Source organism: Centroberyx gerrardi, chromosome 24 (genome assembly GCF_048128805.1).
Source record: "Centroberyx gerrardi isolate f3 chromosome 24, fCenGer3.hap1.cur.20231027, whole genome shotgun sequence".
NCBI lineage: Eukaryota > Metazoa > Chordata > Actinopteri > Beryciformes > Berycidae > Centroberyx > Centroberyx gerrardi.
Window position 1 is genome coordinate 22,084,086 of NC_136020.1, and position 21,573 is coordinate 22,105,658.

Here is a 21,573-nt window from a genome sequence, read left to right on the forward strand (position 1 = left end):
AGTCAATAATAATTTCACAGTAAAATGATAATTCAATGTTATTCTTCCACTAAGCACTAGGGCTGATTAATTGAAATTTTATCGAAATCGCAATATGGCCTACTGCAATTTTCAAATCACAGGAGGTGCAATATTTGTTAAAGGCGAAATGTGTCAAAATACCATTTTAAATGAAATATTGTCGTGCTGCAGAGATGTCCTGGTCTACACATCATATTCTACAGACTTAAGAAAACATCTTTGTTTGGTACAGATCCCCGCAAAAATCACACCATAATCATTTTAATACGTTTTTCAATGAAAATGAGAATAATGATGTAAAAATGATCATTCCCTCTAATGTCGCAAATCATATCGCAATTGCAATATCAGTCAAAATAATCGCAATTAGATATTTTTTCAAAATCGTTCAGCCCTACTAAGCAGTATAGTCTTTGAACAGTAGCTAAACAAAGCAGCTGCTGTGAAACATTCAAATTGCTGCACTGGTGGCTCACTAACAGCTTGTACAGTACACAAAGCACAAAGTGGTTTATGTCACAATTTACTTAAAATCATACATTTTAAGTATCATTGTGAATGGTGATTTTTTTTGTGAGCTCACTGTTAAGCGGTCACAGGTAGATTTTACTACAAAACGTGACTCCAATCAGAACTGAGGACCATGACTATCCGTAACACCAGTGAATTTCGGGAAGCGTTTATTTTTCAAAAGCGCTAGAAAAGTGAGATACTAACTCTGAGACTGAAATCCTCCAGTGAGAAAACAGTAAACTCTTGAGCTGTGGACACAAAGTCCAAGGCGCTCTACATCCAGTGAGGAGGGAAGTTTAAAAAGCCTTTATTGTCATTGGCTTAGAGTCACAGTTTAAAAGTACTGCAACCAATCAAACGGTAGCAATCAAGACACATTCAAAAAGTCTGTAAAATAATAGAGGACCAAACCAAGGAAAAATACCCCCCCCCCAAAAAAAATACAATACAATGAAGGAAAAAATATATATGAGTGTGAAAGCGGGTGAGAGAGAGAGCAAGACAGAAAAGAAAAGAAAGAGAGAGAATAAAGAAAGATACATGAGTGTAATGAAGCCTGTCTGTCTCTGTCCCGTCTCAGGAGAGAACCTCCTCCAAGCCCTTCGGTGAAGAAGTTCTGTGGAACTGCTGGTTGGAGTTCAACATCCGGATCAGAGACCTGCCCAAGGGGGCGCGCCTGAACCTGCAGGTGAGCTCACACTGTCGCTCGCAGGACAGTGAACGAGTCGATCGACAGAAAATTAATCAATTATAGTCGTTTATCAGGTAAAAACACCAAACAATTTCTGGTTACAGCTTCACAAATGCTAAGATTATAGCTTCTGCTTTTCTCCATTTCATATCATTATAAAATTAATACTTTGGCTGTTTTTGGCTGCTGGTTAGGCTAAGTAAGCAGTTTTAAGAATCACTTTGGACTCTGGTTAACTTGCAATGGGCATTTGTCATTATTTTTGACATTTTATAGATGAAATGATTAATTGATTAATTTAAAAAATAATAAATACATTAGTCGGCAATGAAAATAATCATTAATAATAATAAAAAAATAAAAAATCCCCCTCTCTCTCCCAATCTTCCCTGTGTTGCTGTACTTTGTACTGTCTAATAAAGGCAAAAATGCCCCCAAAATAACCTTAAAAACATATATTACCAAAAATTAACCAAAAAAAGTGTACGTTAATAGATGAAAGCAAACAGAGGCCTGTCTTGAAAACTTGTTACCAGTGGTTACAACTTAGGAGGGACACGCCGCCATGTTATTTTATAACATGGCGGCGTGTAAAGGGGGGAAAAGATAAGCGAGGAAGAAGTGATAATGTTGCAGTCTTTCTTTTTGTTGTCACTCTTCCAACATGGCGGCATGTTTTTCATAACCACTCTCCAAACATATATGTATTCAGCAGAAAACAGATTTTGGCAGTAGGATGAGATGTTCCTCACGCTCTGATATCATGGAGATGTTGAAGGATGCTCAGTAAACTGGTATGAACTGGTCTTTCTACTTTATTCTATTCTATTCTGTTCTGTTCTCCCAGGTGTCCTGCGGGAAGCCAGTCCAGACCCCGAACTCCAAGGGAAGCTCCGCCTACCAGGACAACACAGGAGGAGGAGGAGGAAGTGGCAGCCATGATGGTGAGGTCAAAGAAAAGACTCCTGTTACCTTTGTTGTTCCCCACAATGAAAGCAGGGGAGGGACTATGGATCGGCCCCGGTCTGTCCGTCCGTCCTGCACCATCCTGTCCTGGATTTTGACAAAACTTTGGGCAATGATTCGTGTAATTTTTCTGTCCCGGCATTTTCAAAATGACACTGATTGGTCAAAGAGGGGGGGCGCACAATGTCACACACAATGTCTCAGATGCTGCTGATCTGATTTTGACAAAACTTGGGTGATGATGCATCTCACCAAATCACATGAATTGGCCCAAAGGGGAACTATACAGCTCAAAACAAGGTGACATATTTGTTACTGAGTGTTTACTGCTGTTTGATTGTGTCTTTATCTTCCCTTGCACTCCTCACTACTGGTTTCTTGTAATGTTGACAGTCAACAAAGTGAGGCTTATTTATCCGTCTTTCTTCCTCTCCATCAGCGAAGACCAAGAGTCGTCTTCTGTACTACGTCAACCTGCTGCTGGTCGACCATCGCTCTCTGCTCCGCCAGGGCGAGTTCATCCTCCACATGTGGAAAATGCCGGAGAAGAGCGAGGAGAACAGCAGCAGCGTCAACGCCGACAAGCTCACCTCGGCCACCAACCCGGACAAGGCCTCGTCCATGGCCGTCGCCATTTTACTGGACAAGTACTGCTACCCGGTGGTGCTGCCCAAGAGCCGGGAGGTGGGGCGGGACGCCGGGGCGGCGGAGGAGGCCGAGGGCGGGGAGCGAGGCCAGAGGGAGATGCCGAACCACCTGAGGAAGCAGTTTGAGGCCATCGTGGCGACGGATCCCCTGCACCCGCTCAGCCCCGAGGACAAAGAGCTGCTCTGGCACTTCAGGCACGAGTGTATGCGCCATCCCAGGTACGGCTAATGTGAACGGTAAAATACAAGGGGTTTCATTCCAAAACGCTAAAATAATTCAAAAGCATTTGACCGCCTGAAAAAACACCTGACAATATTTGAACAAAACGATTATTCTAAAACGATTCTATCCTCAGAAACATATCTTTTTCATAAGCAAAGGTCTTAAGATGGCTCCTAACTTTAAAAGGAACTACATATTTTGTTTAACTTTCATACCAGCAATCATTTTGTAAGAGTTGGTATCATATTTTCCAAAGGTAGAGATCTAATTTTGGAATGAAAGTCTACTGAAAGCAGCTGCCTGTTGAGTCTGGCTGAAACTGAGGCTCATTGTACTGTTTTCAAAAAAATTTGTCTTTGGCAGAAAAATCATAAGGGTCGGTTCAGTTCAGTTTATTTGCACATATTAAAAACAAACAAGAAATATATATACATAAGTAATAATAATAATAATAATAAAAAAGAAGAGAAAAATGAATTGTGCAGGTGAGGTAAAAAGCCCAAGATGAGCTTATGTCAAAACCTCACTGAGGTTATACCAATGAAGTTACAATCATTGAGAGTTCATTTAAAGTAATTACAATAAAGAAAATGCAATCACTGAAATATAGTTTCATAATAGTATTTAGTAAACTAATACAATTAATATGGTAACACTTTACAATAAGGGTACACTAAGTTAAGGGTTAGTTAATGCTTAATAAGGGTTAGTTAATGCTTAATAAGGGTTAGTTAATGCTTAATAAGTATTAACTAACCCTTAATTAACAGTTAACTAATGTGTAATTTACTAATGGTGTTCATGTTAACTAAGGTATTAATTTATACATTATTTAATAGTTTAGAAAGATGACTATTAAATAATGTATAAATTAATACCTTAGTTAACATGAACACCATTAGTAAATGATTACCAGACACATTAGTTAACTGTTAATTAAGGGTTAGTTAATGCTTATTAAGCATTAACTAACCCTTAATTAATGTACCCTTATTGTAAAGTGTTACCAGTAATATTAATAAATGACATGAATCTCCAGGATATGTGGTAAGCGATCACATGTATGACTATAGCTTTTTGAGACGATAACATCTAAATACCTTGCTTATATTTAGTCTTTGGTCTTTGCCTGTTCTCAAACTTTGTCCCTGCTGGACAGAAATGCTTACATTTTTAACATGTGAGTGACTTGCTCTCTCTGTTATTTTCCCTGTAAACGTTGGATATCTGGTTTTGGAACCAAACTCTTCATGTCTTCCTGTGCTCAGGGCCTATCCCAAGCTGCTGGGCTCGGTCCGCTGGGGGAAACAGGAAGACGTTTTGATCACGCACCGCCTGTTGGAGCGCAGCAGCGCCTGGGACAGCAGGTAAAGGGCGAAGGGGGCGATAACAGCCGGTTTTCCACAGCGATACGCGTGCTCTCTGTCTGTCCCGCTGTCCGTCCCGTCACCTGTCCCTGTGTCCTCCCGTGCAGCGGTCTGGACGTCGGCCTGGCCATGCAGCTGCTGGACTGCCACTACTCAGACGCTCAGGTCCGCTCCATGGCCGTCAGGAAGCTGGAGACTCTGGGAGACGACGACGTGCTGCGATACCTGCTGCAGCTCGTACAGGTGGAACCACAGATCTGCTCTATTCTGTTCTAGTCTAGTCTAGTCTAGTCTAGTCTAGTCAAAACATGTTCATTGTCTTCTGAATAAAAACACTCCTCGGTTATTCGTACCTCTACCAAGAAGGCTATGTTTTCACCCCAGTTAGTTTGTCTGTCTGTCAGCAGGATATCTCAAAAACTTTTGAACGGATTTCCATGAAATTTGGTGGACAGATAGACTTTGGGCTAAGAAGTAATTGATTAGATTTTGGTGGTGATCCTGATCTGGGATTTCCACCTATTAGACGATTATCCCTTTTTAGCTATAGCTATGAAACTAACAGAGATAGAGACTTGATTCCAGATGTTAAAGGTGCTTTGTGTGGCATTTTAACATCAATAAGTCATCACCACATTCATTCTGAGACATTAGTATAATTACCGTAAACAAACCCGATGGAAAAATCACTTCCAACATGTTGATCCTCTTCGGGGGGGGGGGGGGGGGGGGGGCTTATGGGAAATGTAGTCTTAATGCGGAGAAAGACTAGAACTAACAATACTACTGGTGTGAGAGAGAGGAGACCAGTCATCTCCAACATGCCCTCATTGGTTTACAGTCATACCAAGATATCACTATTAATTTGACAATGATATATTGATGTACAGAAAAAGAAGAGCTACATCTTGAGGCTGACAAACTCCGTCTGATTCACAGTTACACAATTTCTCAAGCTCACGGCGAGAGGCAGCTTGGCAGATCCATGCTGTGTGTTTATCTTCTCATCTCTTTACATAGACTCTGACTCTGCGGTCAGTTTTGCATGAGCGTTATGAAACTATCAGCCGAGGCCAACAATAGACCCTTTGGTGTGACATGTAAATGACTCTTCCCCTCGTTCTGTCCGCCTCCACTGGATGCTGTATAGTGGAGAGAAATACAACGCGTTTCATTCCAAAATGCCGTTTGTAAATGTTGAAAATATTGAAATTAATCAGTCAGTCTTTCAAAAACAGATTCTGATCCTCAAATAAGAGACGGTTTAGTTACCTTTCACACCAGCAATCATTTAGTAAGAGTAAAGCATTAATTTATTTTCAAATGACTGATGTCTTATTTTGGAACGAAGCTCTTCAAAACCGAGAGAGAAAAAGAGAGAAAAAGGTGAATGTAAGGAGACTGTGACGATCTCAGCTGTAAGGCGGCACAATTAATCGTATATATTGCAATTTTAGTTTCTACAACAGCAGGATACTGGCATGTCAGCAGTATAGAAACATTTAATGTCATTCAGGAAGTCTGTTGTAGTTGGAAATAGTCACAGTAGGTGCCAAAAGTTCAGTAAAAATAGTTTCTCAAATCATCAAGATGAATTATCATGATCACAATATTGCGCAAAATAGTTAGGATTAACATTTTAGCCATAATTGTGCAGCTTTACTGTATTGTCATCATTGCAACTTTCACCCTTGTACTCCTTACAGTTGGTATTACTATCTGTCTATCTGACTGCTGCCTGTCTCTCTCTCTCTCTCTCTTTCTCTTTCTCTCTCTCTCTCTAATTCAAATTCATATCTGCTTTATTGGCATGACAGAAAGGATCTATGTTGCCAAAGCATTTGCACAGGATAAAGTCCAGTAAATAATGCATAATAGACAAACAATTCTACAGATTCTACACATATCAACAATAGCATGTACAAGTCAATTCAATACATTCAAAACAGTTGAAGTCAATGTATAAGTCTGCAATGTATACGTTTGCTTTGGCAACATGTACTCCGGTATTTCATGCCAATAAAGACACTTTGAATTGAATTGAATTGAATTGAATTGAATATAACAATACAGGATGTTGGGAGGGGTGGGGGAGCATTTCTCTAGCTCTCTCTCTCTCTCTCTCTATCTCTCTCGCTTTCTCTCTCTGTCTCTGTACCTCTCTCTCTCTCTCTTCCTCTCTCTCTCTGTCTCTCTCTACCTCTCTCTCTCTCTGTCTCTCTCTTCCTCTCTCTCTCTCTCCCCCTCTCTCTCTCTACCTCGCCGACTCACTGCTTCATTCACTTTACATCTGATCTGCAGTCCAAGTGTGTGAGTTGGCTGAGCTTCAACTCAAACACAATAAACCCTGTGTGTTGACTGCACTTCCTTCATTGCTATAGTCCGGTGTGTGTGTGTGTGTGTGTGTTTGGTGTGTGTGTGTTTGGTCCCTCGTGTTATAACCGGTGAAGTCAGTCTGTTGATATCTGGATTTACATAACGTCGCTGTCGGGTGAAAACCTCATCAACTTTTCAGGAACTAAAAAAAAACAGCCTTGTGTTTCAGATTCATTTTTCTGTTCCTCCAGTGTGGTTTGAAATAGTTTCATAAGGTCATGTTATCCTTCATTTGAAGTTAAAACATGAAAGTCACCGAAAGTTCCCTGGTGTGTGTGTGTGTGTGGGGGTGTGTGTGTGTGTGTGTGAGCATGTATGTTTACATGTGAGTGTATGCATGCATTTGTGCGCATTGGAACCTGAAAACACAATCATATGATATATGAATCTGCATAGTAGTGACCCATCATTACTAACCACCTACATTGCTTGATTTGTGTGTGTGTGTGTGTGTGTGTGTGTGTGTCTCCTGCAGGCGGTCAAGTTTGAGCCGTACCATGACAGCGCCTTGGTCAGGTTCCTGCTGAAGAGAGCGCTGAGGGTGAGCAGGGCAAACATCTGTCTGTCTCTTTGTCTTTAAAGAGGTGTGTGTGTGTGTGTGTGTATGTGTGTGTGTGTGTGTGTGTGTGTCTGTGTGTATGTGTGTGTGGCTGCACTTATGTATGTGTCTGTATCGTCTCAATGGTCATCTGTCTGTTCATCTGCCTTGTCTGTCCTTGTGTTTGTCCGTCTTTCTCCCTGGCTGAATATATAAACCCACTGCACTGAACAGCTCTGCCCTACAAAGGAAAAAAAAAAAGGTGGTAACTTCAGTTTTGGTCCAAAATGAGATTCAGTCGTTTCTGTCAGTGTTTTCCGTACAAAGTTAATATTTGGGCGGTGAACAGCTCGCTAAGTAAATGTTTGTTTTGGATTCATTTCAGGTGCCACAATGCAAGAAAGTGGCGATTCTGTCCGATGTAGTTTTCAAACAATCAAGATTTAACGCTGCCAGGCACTGAACGTGTGTTAGAGAACTACAATGCCCATAATGCCCTATGACACACCTATCTGTGCTGCTGGAATGGAGAGACAGTGTGAAACGAAGCCTCAATAATCAGAAGGAAGTGTAACAGTCAGATAATGCTGCAGCCAGTAGCTTAAACTAGATTGAGAGACTTTAGTGCCTAAAAAAATATGAGTTACTCGCTAATTGGAACGTCAATAACAACTCGTCAAACCCACAGGGGGTTTTTCCTTTAACAATCATAGAATATTGTCAAATCTGCAGTATGCAATGTCTGGGATGTTGGTTTTAATTTGAATGGTGCAGCCCAAACTTCTTTCTCCCTGTGTGTGCGTGTTGTTTTGTTTTCCCTCCACAGAGTAAGCGTATCGGTCACTTCCTGTTCTGGTTCCTGCGCAGTGAGATCGCTCAGTCCATGCACTACCAGCAGAGGTACGCCGTCCTGCTGGAGGCCTACCTGCGAGGCTGCGGCGAGGCCATGCTGCAGGACTTCAGGAAGCAGGTGAGCAGCGGTCAAGCCTGTACGTCGGGTCTGAAATCAACATAAATAACATTTGAATCCCTGGGTTATGTTCAGTTTTCGTACATTCTCGCTGACTGTGAGGAAATCATTGATCGGCTGCTAGTTTATTTAAACGTTTTTGGTAACGTCTAACGCTGCGTTCACGTCTTCATACTCTGCTGGTTTGACAGAGACTGGAACTCATTCATTTCAATGGAGGATTTAATGGATAACTAGGGCTGGGCGATAAGTCAATATTATCGTTTATTGTCTTTCAGTGGAATCATATGGTGATGATATGGTGATTTTGTGATATAATGACACACAATTCTGCTGTCTGAACTGATGATAACAAGCTAACTTTATTTAAAAACTCTGACAAAATGAGGTGTGAAACATTTTAAGGAATATTATTTGAAAATGTCAGTTTTGTTTGACATTTTGCATACGTGAACAATATAATGATATATATAGATATCGAAAAAAATCTTTATCATTATCGTGATATTGATTTCAACCTTATCGCCCAGCACTAGATTTAACTCAGATTTACAGAATGTTAGTGTAAATCAGTTCATTCCCTAATTGAGCCTCTACCTGCTGTCGGCCAGGTGGAGATGACCGAGGCTCTGCAGAAAGTCACCCGAGAGATCAAGGCCATGTCTGCCGACAAGTATGATGTCACTGCACAAGGTGAGGCGGAGAATTTAAACCTCCAGACCCTCTGGTCCTGCAGCACCAACACTGTCAGGATGAGGGGTGAGGGGTGAGGGGTTCACTTCCCAGGCTAGTTCTCATGGTACTGTGAGGTGTTTTGGATAAAAGCGTCCACCAAATAACATAGAGTGCCATGAAAAAGTTCGATTTTCTGTTTTCACATTGGATTTGGTCAGATCTGCTGGAAAGAGATTAGCAGCAGCCAGTGGTGGAAAAAGTAATAAAACATCCCACTCTAGTAGAAGTACTGTTACTTTGCTGATATTCTACTTCAGTAGAAGTCAAAGTACCGGTGTAAAAATCTCCTTCAGTAAAAGTACAAAGTGTGTGATTTAAAATGTCGTCAGAGTAAAAGTTCCTGAGTTCCTCTTTAGAACAGAGAACGTTGTTAGCTGTGATCTTTAACATGTGATTCTAAAAGGAGAGAGGTCAGAGTTCAAACTGGATTCTTTTCACTGGAAACATTAGAAACGACAAAATAAAGTGCAGAAACAAAGTAAAGTCAGATTCCTCTTCTCACTGTGAATGGCTTCAAAAACTCCAAAAAATGAATTTGTTGAATAAAAATTGAATTTTGTAAGGCACAATTTGAAAACGAGTGCAGTGGCTTGAATTAGAATGTGATTATTATCGAATTTAACTTTCAACTAAAATTTCAAGTTCAATTTTCTCAATTCAGATTCAGCTCTCTGACGCATCCAGAGATCTAGCTAAAGAAAACAAGCAGAGATTCAATCCAGCAGAGGTTTCTGGTTCTACTGCTGATAGTTTAGTCTCTGATGTGGTTTCCAGTTTTTTGGGCAAATCTTCAGACTAGTATCTGACAGAAAGATAGCTGGTGAAAGTACAGATACAAGGAGAGGACAAAAACTTCAAGTAACGAGCAAGTAAAAGACAGCAGTAGCACCAGTGAGTGTATTTTTCCATCTATCATGGTATAAGGATTAAAATAAGAGACATGGTAACAGGTACTGAAACTAAATCTGTCAATGTTCCTCTATGTGTGTGTGTGTGTGTGTGTGTGTGTGTGCGTCAGTGGTGTTTCAGTTGCGTCAGAAGCTGGAGACTCTGCAGTCGTCTGGTCTGCCGGACAGTTTCAGAGTCCCGTATGATCCTGGACTACGAGCCGGAGCCCTGCTGGTGAGGGAGGAGCACACACACACACACACACACACACACACACACACACACATAGAGAGATTTAGTTTCACACACACATTCACAAGGGTGTCTGCAAATTTCATCAAGTGTTAAACTTTTTAAGACCTTTTAAATGCCAGTTTAAATTAAAAATAAAACCAATTTCATGACTGAAATAAACATGAAAATTAAAACTGTAGAATCAGACTATAGCCAAGTCTGCATGACTGTGCCAACATTTTAATAATGTTTAATAACAATTTAATAATGAATATGCTATACTAAACATGATTCAATATTGACCTTTTAAAGCCAGTATGATTCAAAATGGTAAGATTTCATCAGGATGTATAGACACCCTTATATATACACACACACACACACACACACACACACAAAAGCACACAAACATGCACACACAGATTAATGTTCAAACATTATCTGCATCACCCTTGATATTTGTTTGTGTCTGTGTGTTTCTATGTTCTTTTGTGTGCTTGTCTGTCTGTATCTGTATGGATCTCTGTGTGTGTGTGTGTGTGCAGATCGAGCAGTGCAAAGTGATGGCGTCTAAGAAGAAGCCGCTGTGGCTGCAGTTTAAGCGGGCCGACCCCACCACTCTGTCCAGAGACTCCATCGGCATCATCTTCAAAGACGGCGATGACCTCAGACAGGACATGCTCATCCTGCAGGCGAGCCACTTCCTGCTCTCTCCAGTTTCTCTGATATGTCGTGATATGTCGTGATATGTCGTAATATGTCGTAATATGTCATGATATGTCGTGATATGTTGTGATATGTCATATGTTGTGATATGTCGTGACATGTCGTAATATGTCATGATATGTCGTGATATGTCGTGATATGTTGTGATATGTCATATGTTGTGATATGTCGTGACATGTCGTGATATGTCGTGATATGTCGTGACATGTCGTGATATGTTGTGATATGTCATGATATGTTGTGACATGTCGTGATATGTCGTGATATGCCGTGACATGTTGTGATATGTCGTAATATGTCATGATATGTCGTGATATGTTGTGATATGTCGTGATATGTCATGACGCAGTGGTAACAGATTCACCTAGCCAACTCTTAGTGGATGAAGTTCCATCTTGGAGCGACACATTCGACGCCTTAAAGTCACAATAAATGAAAAATGTACAAATTCGATTTTCCATGTCGCCGTATTTAAATCCCAGCCAACAAGGAGCTGAAGCAGAAGTGTTGGCCGAAGCCTTCCTGTTGACTAGCGGCTAAGTGGCTAACGTGATTTTCATCGACCGCAAAGTATTCTGTCTTCTGCAACCAAACAAAGCAAAGGATGGTGTTGAGATTCACCTCTCAACTAGCTAGCTACTGGAGCTTGTTCCCTTTGCAGGAGATGAAACATTCCAGCTAGCTAAAAGCATGCTGGGTAGTGTAGATGTAGTGGATTTTTGTGTGAGACCGGAGATACGTCAAATTACAGAAGCAAAGTTTTCTCAAAATGCCGTTTCATTGTGACTTTAAATGTGATCAAGGGGTTTCTCTAGAGCTTAACAGAGCTTAACTTTTCAAAGAGTGAAACACATCAACCAATAAAAAGGAGGGAATTTTAGCATTTTTTCTATGAGAAGAGCAAGTCTTGTCTTCTGTCTATTCCCTTCCTGCTGGTTTAAACTCACTCTGTTTTCACGTCTAACCTGAGCTCTTGTGTCTCTTCAGATTCTGCTGATCATGGAGTCGATCTGGGAGACCGAAAACCTGGATCTCTCTCTGCTGCCCTACGGCTGCATTTCCACCGGCAACAGGATAGGTCAGTCTCACAGCCGGACAGACCCGAAACACCAAAGCGGTTGAATATTACACTCATTTTTTTTCACATTCGCTCTTTCTCTCGGTTTCTTTAGGTATGATTGAGATTGTGAAGGATGCCACGACCATCGCTAACATCCAGCAGAGTGTGGTGGGAAGCACAGGAGCGTTTAAAGATGAGATCCTCTACCAGTGGCTCAGGGACAAGTGTGTCAGCGAGGACAAGGTGCACCACAACACTCGCTCACCAAATTGCGTGAAATGATCAAATTACTTGGAAATAACATGCACAAAAGGTTTCCCCAGCAGGAAAGGACTAGTAAGTAAAGGTGTGGAGGTCGGGGGGGCGGATGGGTGGAGACATTTACCTTCAACTCTGGTTCAATTCTTAACTCACAAGTTTTCTGCAGTGAATGAGGTTTTAATTTTCAGGGAAAGCTTTTCTTATTTAGCCATGACCAAAACTCTGACTGCATTGTTTTAGTTGCCTGACCTTAGTAAGCTTAGCCATTAGTTAATCTTTTCACATGATGAACAGAAGAAAATTGCATGTCCACTTCTTGATATTCTCATATAATCCTTTGGTGGTGGAGGAACGCAATCTTCACATTATTTCAGAGTTCGTGCTCATTTCACAAAATCTTGTGAAACTGTTGACACAACACAACACAATCCAATGTAACACAACATAACAACGCAATGACACTTAATGCATCAAATTCATTGTGTTCCGATGGACGTTTCATTAATTTCCTTGGAGAAAATCCGTTACAGCTGCACCTCCTCCAGCTCCCTTGGAGGTTGCAGATCCAGGACATGCTGGAGGGACTACATCTCCCAGCATGCCTTGGAGCTCCTGGGGATCCCCCAGGAGGAAGTTCTGGGCTGCTCTGCTTGTCCTGTTTCCACCGCAACCCTGATCTGGATAAGCAGATAGAAAATGGATGGATGAATAGATGGATGAATAGATGTTACAGCTGCATCATCACATTGCAGTTGGATTTATTCTACAATGTGTAAATTATGTTTTATCCAGTATTTGGGCTAAAACATCATTTTATAATTTCATCGGTGAAGTTACAACAAAATATGTTGTAATACTCTGATCAAAGACCGTTCCTGATCATTTCAGTCTCAGGATCCTTGTGATCCTTTATAGTTTGTAGAGCAGAACTGCATCAGATCCAGTGTGATCTCGTCTCTCCAGCTGCTGCTCTGTTCATCAGATGTTAGAGGAAGTCGCAGCGTTGCAGACAGGAAGGAAACAAGTCGGTTTCCTGTCAGTCACCACAGCACTCACTCACACTCACACACACACACACACACACACACACACACTCTGCTTTTAGCTGTGACACCTGCAACCTCCAAGTCAATTCTATTTTTCACTTTCCTGCTCTGTTTTTGAGAATCTATTTTGCGAAGCTTCATGTGTTGGCCATTATTGTCAGAGTAAAGGTTTATCAGTGGCTCCACTCTGTTCTCCTCCAGTATATTTTTCTTTAGTCTAAAACATCACATTATTGTATTATTATTAGTATTATTTAACCTTCATTTGTCCAGGGAAGAACTGACTGAGCCCACCTGGTTTTCAGTACTGTCCTGCTTCATTCACACATAGTGATAGTAGGCTCCATGCTAACACTTTAGCATACACTATGCTCTCATCACTTAAAGGTAAGTTCACCAACGGGCCAATCTCCCAAAAACTTGGTGTATTCCTTTAACTCGACATAATATGACTAGCAAAGCAGTGTGTCGAAAAAAGCCTGAGTAACAGTAGAGCAGAGGTGCAAATTAAGAGATGTTGACGTCAAACCTGGCAGCGCTAACTGGCTGTCGTCTCCATGCTGTTTTCATTAGACTGTGTTACTACAGCAGGGATCAGAAATGTCTGTACAGATTTCCAAACCTGCTCTAGATAGTTACATTTGGGAGATGTTTGCATCGCTGTGTTGTGTTGCTCAGATATGGAGGCAGAAATGGTTTTACTGTATGACAAACTGTTTCTCTCTCTCTCTCTCTCTCTCTCTCTCTCTCTCTCCCTCTCCCCCTCCCTCCCTCTAGTTCCAGCAGGCGGTGGAGAGGTTCCTGTATTCCTGTGGTGGATACTGCGTGGCGACCTACGTCCTCGGCATCGGGGATCGACACAACGACAACATAATGATCACTGAATCTGGTAATGATCTCTTTCATCAGTTTTCTCATCTCACTGTAGGATCAGCTGAAAGGTTTCATTTATCCATCATTTACCAATTCACAAATTCACAGGATCTGATGTAAGTATCTCATGTGCCAATGACTAGGTTTACATGCACACAATAATCTAATTAAGGTCCTTATTCCAAATAAGACAATCGTTTGATTAAGCTGTTTACATGCAATAGAGCATGATGATATTTTTTGTTTTTCTCTCTATTTCTTGAGTTATCAGTTATCAAAACTAATTCCCAGCAGCCTTATCAACGCGGCAAAGAAGTACTGAATCTGGAAAAGACGAAGAGACTAGACTAGAAACCAGACACAAATCTCTTCTGTGTTTCTGCAGGGAATCTCTTCCACATTGACTTCGGCCACATCCTGGGGAATTACAAGAGCTTCATGGGAATCAGTAAGGAGTGGGTTCCCTTCGTGCTCACGCCCGACTTCCTGTACGTCATGGGAACGTCGGGGAAGAAAAGCAGCCCTCACTTCCAGAAGTTCCAGGTGCTGAAAACAGGGATTTGACCACTTTGCATGCAACAAAACACCCGCCATGTACAGACACACTGCACAAAACACACTGCACAGAACACACTGCACAGAACACACTGCACAGAACACACTGCACAAAACACACTGCACAGAACACACTACACAAAACACACTGCACAAAACACACTGCACAAAACACACTGCACAGAACACACTGCACAAAACACACTGCACAGAACACACTGCACAAAACACACTGCACAGAACACACTGCACAAAACACACTGCACAGAACACACTGCACAGAGCACACTGCACAAAACACACTGCACAGAACACACTGCACAGAACACACTGCACAAAACACACTGCACAGAACACACTGCACAAAACACACTGCACAGAACACACTGCACAAAACACACTGCACAGAACACACTGCACAAAACACACTGCACAGAACACACTGCACAAAACACACTGCACAGAACACACTGCACAGAACACACTGCACAGAACACACTGCACACAGAACACACTGCACAGAACACACTGCACAGAACACACTGCACAGAACACACTGCACAGAACACACTGCACAAAACACACTGCACAGAACACACTGCACAAAACACACTGCACAAAACACACTGCACAAAACATTGCACAAAACACACTGCACAAAACACAATGCACAAAACACACTGCACAGAACACACTGCACAGAACACACTGCACACAGAACACACTGCACAGAACACACTGCACAGAACACACTGCACAGAACACACTGCACAAAACACACTGCACAGAACACACTGCACAAAACACACTGCACAAAACACACTGCCCAGAACACACTGCACAAAACACACTGCACAGAACACACTGCACAAAACACACTGCACAAAACACACTGCACGTAGAGGGGAAGTTCTGCCTGGAGTTCAATTCACACACACACACACACACACACACATCCTTCCACCCATCTGTAAATATGAAATCAAATTACGTGGAACAACAGTTTCCATAATAACTTCCTTTATTTCGTATTGCAGTCATGTAATGTAATTTAGTCTGTGATCTAGGAAATATTAGTAGAAATTATCTGTCAAGCTCTGATGTATCTAGTTAAATGATAAAAGCATTGGAAAGAGGACAGAAGAAAGTGATTTTAACCTGTGAATGTGAGGAAATAAAACAAAAAATCTCAAAAAAATAAAAAAAGAACAACCAAATCTTGGTAATATTAACACAAATCAGCTTTCATCTATATAGTCCCAAGGATGCGTCACCTGAAACCTGAAATGCTTGTATACCATAAATATTGATTATGGAATGATTATGGAATTATGACAACAGATTGGCTCTCATTTCCATATTCTCAACATATGATCTCTCTCTCTCTCCCTCCCTCCCTCTCTCTCTCCCCCTCTCTCTTTCTCTCTCTCTCTCTCTCTCCCTCCCTCTCCCCCTCTCTCTCTCTCTCTCTCAGGATGTGTGTGTGAAGGCTTACCTCGCTCTTCGTCACCACACCAACCTGCTCATCATCCTCTTCTCCATGATGCTGATGACCGGTACGACTTCCTTCCCTCCAAAACCCCCAAACACTAACCAGACTCACTTCTCATAGTTGCTGCTTTCATTGTGCAGTGTGGAGCGACTGGAAGCCACAGTTGGGACATTTGGGGTTTTTTGAACCTTCATTTTTTCAGTGAAAGTTGAGTTAGTATTATGGTGTTTTTCAGCAATGTTCTGCTTCATACTCAGTTACACCCAGTATCCAAAATTAACTTTTTTAATTAACTTTTGCCTCAGCTACCAAGGACTGTGGAACTTAAAAAGAAAATGTACCTGCCGGGAATAATTTAAAAAAATAATGAATATCCATTTTTCATCGAAATATGTCACCCTACTCATTTTTAATGCTTTTTTGTGTCAGGAACTGTGTGATAATTCAATAATGAGACGAGAAGGTTTAGAGGTTTAATTTAAAACCTGCTCACTAACTTATTCAGTGGATCTTTTTTTGGTTTTGTCTTTTGGTTTTGCTTCTTGCTTAAAAAAGAGAAAAGAAACATTTAAAATCATAGAATCAGTTTTTGAAATATTGAAGATATACAATTTTTAAACAGACTGACTGACTGACTGCCTCACTTACTCACTGACTGACTGACTTACCTACTGACTGACTGACTGACTTACTGACTGACTTACTGACTGACTGACTGCCTTACTGACTTTCTGACTGACTGACTGACTGACTGACTTGCTGACTGACTGACTGACTGACTGACTGACTGACTGACTTGCTGACTGACTGACTGCCTGCCTGACTGACTGACTGATAGCTGGTACAGTTTGAAACCTGAGCCTCTCCCCTCCTGTCCACCCAGGAATGCCCCAGCTGACCAGTAAGGAGGACATCGAGTACATCCGGGAGGCGCTGACCGTCGGCCGCAGCGAGGACGAGGCGCAGCGCCACCTGCTGGACCAGATCGAGATCTGCAGGGAGAAAGGCTGGATGGTCCAGATCAACTGGTTTGTCCACCTGGTGCTGGGCATCAAGCAGGGTGTGGAGAAACGCTCCGCTTAGGACTCCAGGAGAAGAAGATTCAAGTTTGTTTTTATGTTAAGATTACATTTACAGACATTTTATCTCTTTATACGATGTGAGCAGGGTTTCTACGGAGGATGGAAAAGGAATTTCAAGCGTGGAAAAGCTTGGAATCGGCACAAAAAAGTTTGGAAAAGTACGGAAAAATGTTCCCAGTACACCTACAAATACACACTTTCTGTTTCAGACCCCTGTCATCTCACATAATAAGATATGTGTTGTTGGATAAGAATAATCCTCCTCTATAGAGAGATACAGCAAAGTTAATAGGAGATCGGAAATGAGCATAAATCCGATCAACATCTTCAAATCCAGTCAGCTGAACACTGGAAAAAGACTTGAATTTTAAAATCCAAACTGTGGAGGAAGTCTGCAAGAGCGACTGAAAAGATGGAAGAGGGAAAACGTGACGGGACGAAGATCACACCAAGACGGCCCGACGACTGAATCAATCAGAACCTCTTGTATTCTGTGGTGAAGAGACCAAACAGCAGACCACGGGGATGATATTTAAAACTATTTTTTTTTTGCACTTCAAAGTTTTATCTGACAGAAGGAATGATAAAGAGAAAGCCGAGAAGGTGGAGATGAAAAAAAAGTTTATTTCTGCATTTTTCTGCCGAGGCCAAGTCAAATTTTCACACCAAAATTTTATCAGCCACTCAAAATGACTTTTTCTGGAGTTTGTTTTTCTTTTGACAATCACAAACATTTCCAACACAGTCTCACAAAACTGAATGTGAAATAAGGACAAAACTCTCTAACACAGATTACGTGTTGTGGACAGGAGTAATGAAGAAGATTTACGTTCCTCCACCATGAAAGGATCATGTGACCACAGCAGGAATTGGACCGGACATTTTCACCTGTTGGTTAAGTGAAAAGTTAAGTTTAGACGGGTAAAACAGTCTGGTTCAGGTTAGGTTCAGGTTTTGCTCGTGGTTCAGTAAGAAAAACCTTTGCTGAAAATGAAAAAGTTCCCTCCTGGTAGAAAACTACTTCTGTTTCCTCCAGCTGATCCTTTCTGCTGGGAAACTGATTTCTCTCTCTCTTCCTGCTCGGAGATCGATGTTTTCCAGATTTGGTGAGACCGGACTGCTGCAGTCTGAACTGCTGCTGCTCTCTCACTCCGTCCCCAAGAGGAAGTATTTGGAAAAACCAAGCTTTGCTCTCTTTTCAGCCTTCAGAAGTTGAAAGAAAACTTTTGTTTTTTGCAAAATATGAATTTGGTTCTACAGTATAATATGCAAGAAAGAATTGTCTGCATTCAGATTCAATTAGTTGGATTCTATTAAACTATTCAAGGTGAAAATTTCACTATTTATACATTCCATTGAAATCAAATGTTAATTTCAGCAATATATAATAAGCAATAACTCACATTTAATTCTGCAATATTTTGCTCCTAACTAAAAGACAGAAGTTGAAAGCTGTAAATCTTCAATGTAGAAACAACAAAGTTGTGTTTGTCTGTGGATCCTGTTGATCCAGACTCTGTCATAGTCTTGGTTTTAAAGTCGAGATGAAACGGCATTTCGAGAGTATCTAACTTCCGTATCGTGACGTATTTCCCAGTGAAACAGGAAAGACAGGCGGGACGTAACGTTGGGAGGAATTTGATTTGAACGTTGAAAAGTGGGCGTGTCATAACACCCGAAGACACACCGAAGTACCGTGCTGCTGCTAGCTAGCTAACTAATGAATCTTAGCTCTGTGCGCTAAAAGTTGAAGATCGATTGATGGGTCGATGTCATGATATTATTGGTTGAAATTGGTTGAGTCCTGCTTACGTAAGCACACGGCATATTTTGTTTTACAGGAAGAAAGCATGATTGAATTTTGATATAAGAATACAAAGAAATTGATTTTTTGTATTTTTTTTTGGCATATATTGTTAAATAGGTGCACAATATGACCGGGGATGTGATCTAAAAGGGTTAAAAAGGCATTTTTCATTTCATCTCGACTTTAATATTTGTGTCAATCTGTGGCAGTGTAAAACTACGGTGGCCTGTTGGTGCCAGTTTGAGCATGTCGGTCAGTCGATGCTGTAGTCTCTTCCACCGATCAGAAACAACGTATTAACATGAGAGCCGGTCCTGGCTCCGCTGGCTCGGTCCAAGATGGCCGCACAGTAGTGAATTATGACCTGCTGCCTGATTATGAACATTGATTTATACAAACATATATTTATATAATCATCAAACAATGAAAGTTAAATCCCCAAATAGGATAAAATCTTTAGATTACAGCTGAATTTGAAAAATGATGATAAACTGTCTAAACTGCATGACAAAAAAAAAAAGAGTTGAAGACGTTTTTTGCGCTCAGATTCATATTTAGTGTTTATTTTCTGGTCATCTTCCTACCTGGACGACTGAAATGAATCTCCACAGTCACTCAATTGCACTTTTCCCTGCAGTAGATTTGCATTAGTGTGTGTTGGGTCTGGAACATTCCTCTGCTTCACTGACATTTGGCCTCAGACTCACTCTCATCCTTCCTGACCCGCTGAGTGACCCTGCCTCAGCCGAGCTAAAGGAACAGTTCCCCTGGTCATCATCTGCTCACCCTCACGTCAGTCCAAACACTGATGAAGGTGGTAGTGTGCAGCTTCATGTCGGCCTTCTCCAAAACAACTGAAGTGAACGGGAATCGGTTCTTTAGAGTCCCAAAAAGGGCCAAAAATGACGATAACATTTCTCCAAACAGCTCTGCAGCTTAATCCAAGTCTTCTGAAGCCAAGTGACTGTACTGAGAGTCCAAAAGACGAATATTTACCATAATATTTAGCACAAATCTTCACTAAAACTTCAGAAGTAAAGGTCGGCTTTTGGCATCAGTCAAGAGATTCAAGCCCTCAGTTTCCTTCATGGCTCCTAATCAAGTGTTTTTCTGTCTGTGATCGCTGTCCATCTGGCTCCTTCTCATTAATCCTGGAAAAGTTAAATGATTATTAGATTTTATATTTTGTACCTGTGACTGAATCAATCAATAAAAGCTTCAGAGACAAGTCGTTTAAAGACAGTTTGTGGTTGTTTGAATGTTAAAGTTCAGCTCCAGTAACTTCTCTTCTCTTCCAAAACATCTTTACTCCGTTATTTGCTTGAATTTGCTCTTGGAAGAAGTTGAAAAAAAACAAAAACAAAACCTTCTCTCTCCTCAGCTTTTTATTTCTCATTTCATTTCTTAGGGCTTCTCCAACATTTCTCTATCCAACATGATCACTGGAGGATCACAGGAACAGTTTGTAATGTCAGTTTATTACTTATCTGAAGACTTTAACCCTTTGCTCTCCTTTCTTTTGGTTGATTATAATGTCGGTAAAGTAGGAATTACAGGTTCTTCCACTGCTGCACGTATTGTAAGTCAGTCTGGATAAGAGTGTCAGCTAAGCGTATAAATGTATAATGTACTCAGATGCTCTCAGTAGGAATAAGGGTTATTATTATTTATAATAATGATAATAATACATTTTATTTCTCAAGTGCTTTTCTTGATACTTAAAGACACTTTACAACAAATATATTCGCTTGAAATGTTGCCCATTAAAGGAGCCTATTCTGAATGAATGAAAGTTATGAAAAGTGATAGAAGGGAGAAAAGTTTTGGAAATGTCGTGAAATGTTATTTGTGAAGTTAATTTTTTTTCTTGAATACTGTCAAATGGCCAGCTGTTGTTAGGGTTATTAATATTATTATTAATATATAATACCAATATTATAATCCAAGACAAGTGAGACAAACAAATCAATTCTTACTTTTTTAATTAATTAGTCTCATTCAGATTTGGTCATGAAAATTTGAAAAGGGGTCATGGGAAAATGTTTTGTAATTTCATCAGTGAAGAGCTGAGGGAAGATTTGAAAACACAATCATGAAAACTGAATAATTTAATTTTATTTCATGAACATTATCAGCTGTGATACTCAGAGCGACCACAGGAGGGAGCAACGCCACCGGGTTTCTCCCACAGCCTGGCACCAAAACAAGTCTCATCCTTATTTTTTTTTTCTCCTTTTGCCCCCATAATCCCCCTCTTCCTTCCTGTCCCTCCCCCTCCTCCTCCTCCTTCTCCTCCTCCTCCTCCTCTTCTTCATTTCCATCACAATTTCCCCAGAAAAGTAAGAGTGGGTGTGAGTGTAGCTGAAGAGCAATAAGTCCCTTTTCATGTGGGTTTATGTTATGGATGTAAACTGGTTTTGATGTACAGAGTGTGAACGGATTAGACGGATCAGCCTCCTCCCTGTTTCTATACCATATCATTATAATGGATGTGACTGTATG

The 21,573-nt window shown here is 41.0% G+C and overlaps 1 protein-coding gene across 1 annotated transcript in view; it reads left to right on the top strand.

The window, feature by feature from the left end:
* The window catches only part of pik3cg (phosphatidylinositol-4,5-bisphosphate 3-kinase, catalytic subunit gamma), a 27,306-nt gene extending 7,007 nt beyond the window's left edge, over positions 1 to 20,299 (top strand). Inside the window, exons 9-24 of the mRNA XM_078282166.1 lie at positions 1,115 to 1,222; positions 2,073 to 2,169; positions 2,631 to 3,057; positions 4,330 to 4,428; positions 4,536 to 4,671; positions 7,280 to 7,345; positions 8,169 to 8,312; positions 8,924 to 9,005; positions 10,066 to 10,169; positions 10,715 to 10,861; positions 11,883 to 11,973; positions 12,068 to 12,198; positions 14,040 to 14,151; positions 14,521 to 14,678; positions 16,165 to 16,246; positions 17,066 to 20,299. Of these exons, the coding sequence (XP_078138292.1) occupies positions 1,115 to 1,222; positions 2,073 to 2,169; positions 2,631 to 3,057; positions 4,330 to 4,428; positions 4,536 to 4,671; positions 7,280 to 7,345; positions 8,169 to 8,312; positions 8,924 to 9,005; positions 10,066 to 10,169; positions 10,715 to 10,861; positions 11,883 to 11,973; positions 12,068 to 12,198; positions 14,040 to 14,151; positions 14,521 to 14,678; positions 16,165 to 16,246; positions 17,066 to 17,265 (2,184 nt within the window). The 3' untranslated portion in view covers positions 17,266 to 20,299. The remainder of the gene's footprint in view (positions 1 to 1,114; positions 1,223 to 2,072; positions 2,170 to 2,630; positions 3,058 to 4,329; positions 4,429 to 4,535; positions 4,672 to 7,279; positions 7,346 to 8,168; positions 8,313 to 8,923; positions 9,006 to 10,065; positions 10,170 to 10,714; positions 10,862 to 11,882; positions 11,974 to 12,067; positions 12,199 to 14,039; positions 14,152 to 14,520; positions 14,679 to 16,164; positions 16,247 to 17,065) is intronic.
* Positions 20,300 to 21,573: the final 1,274 nt, after the last annotated feature.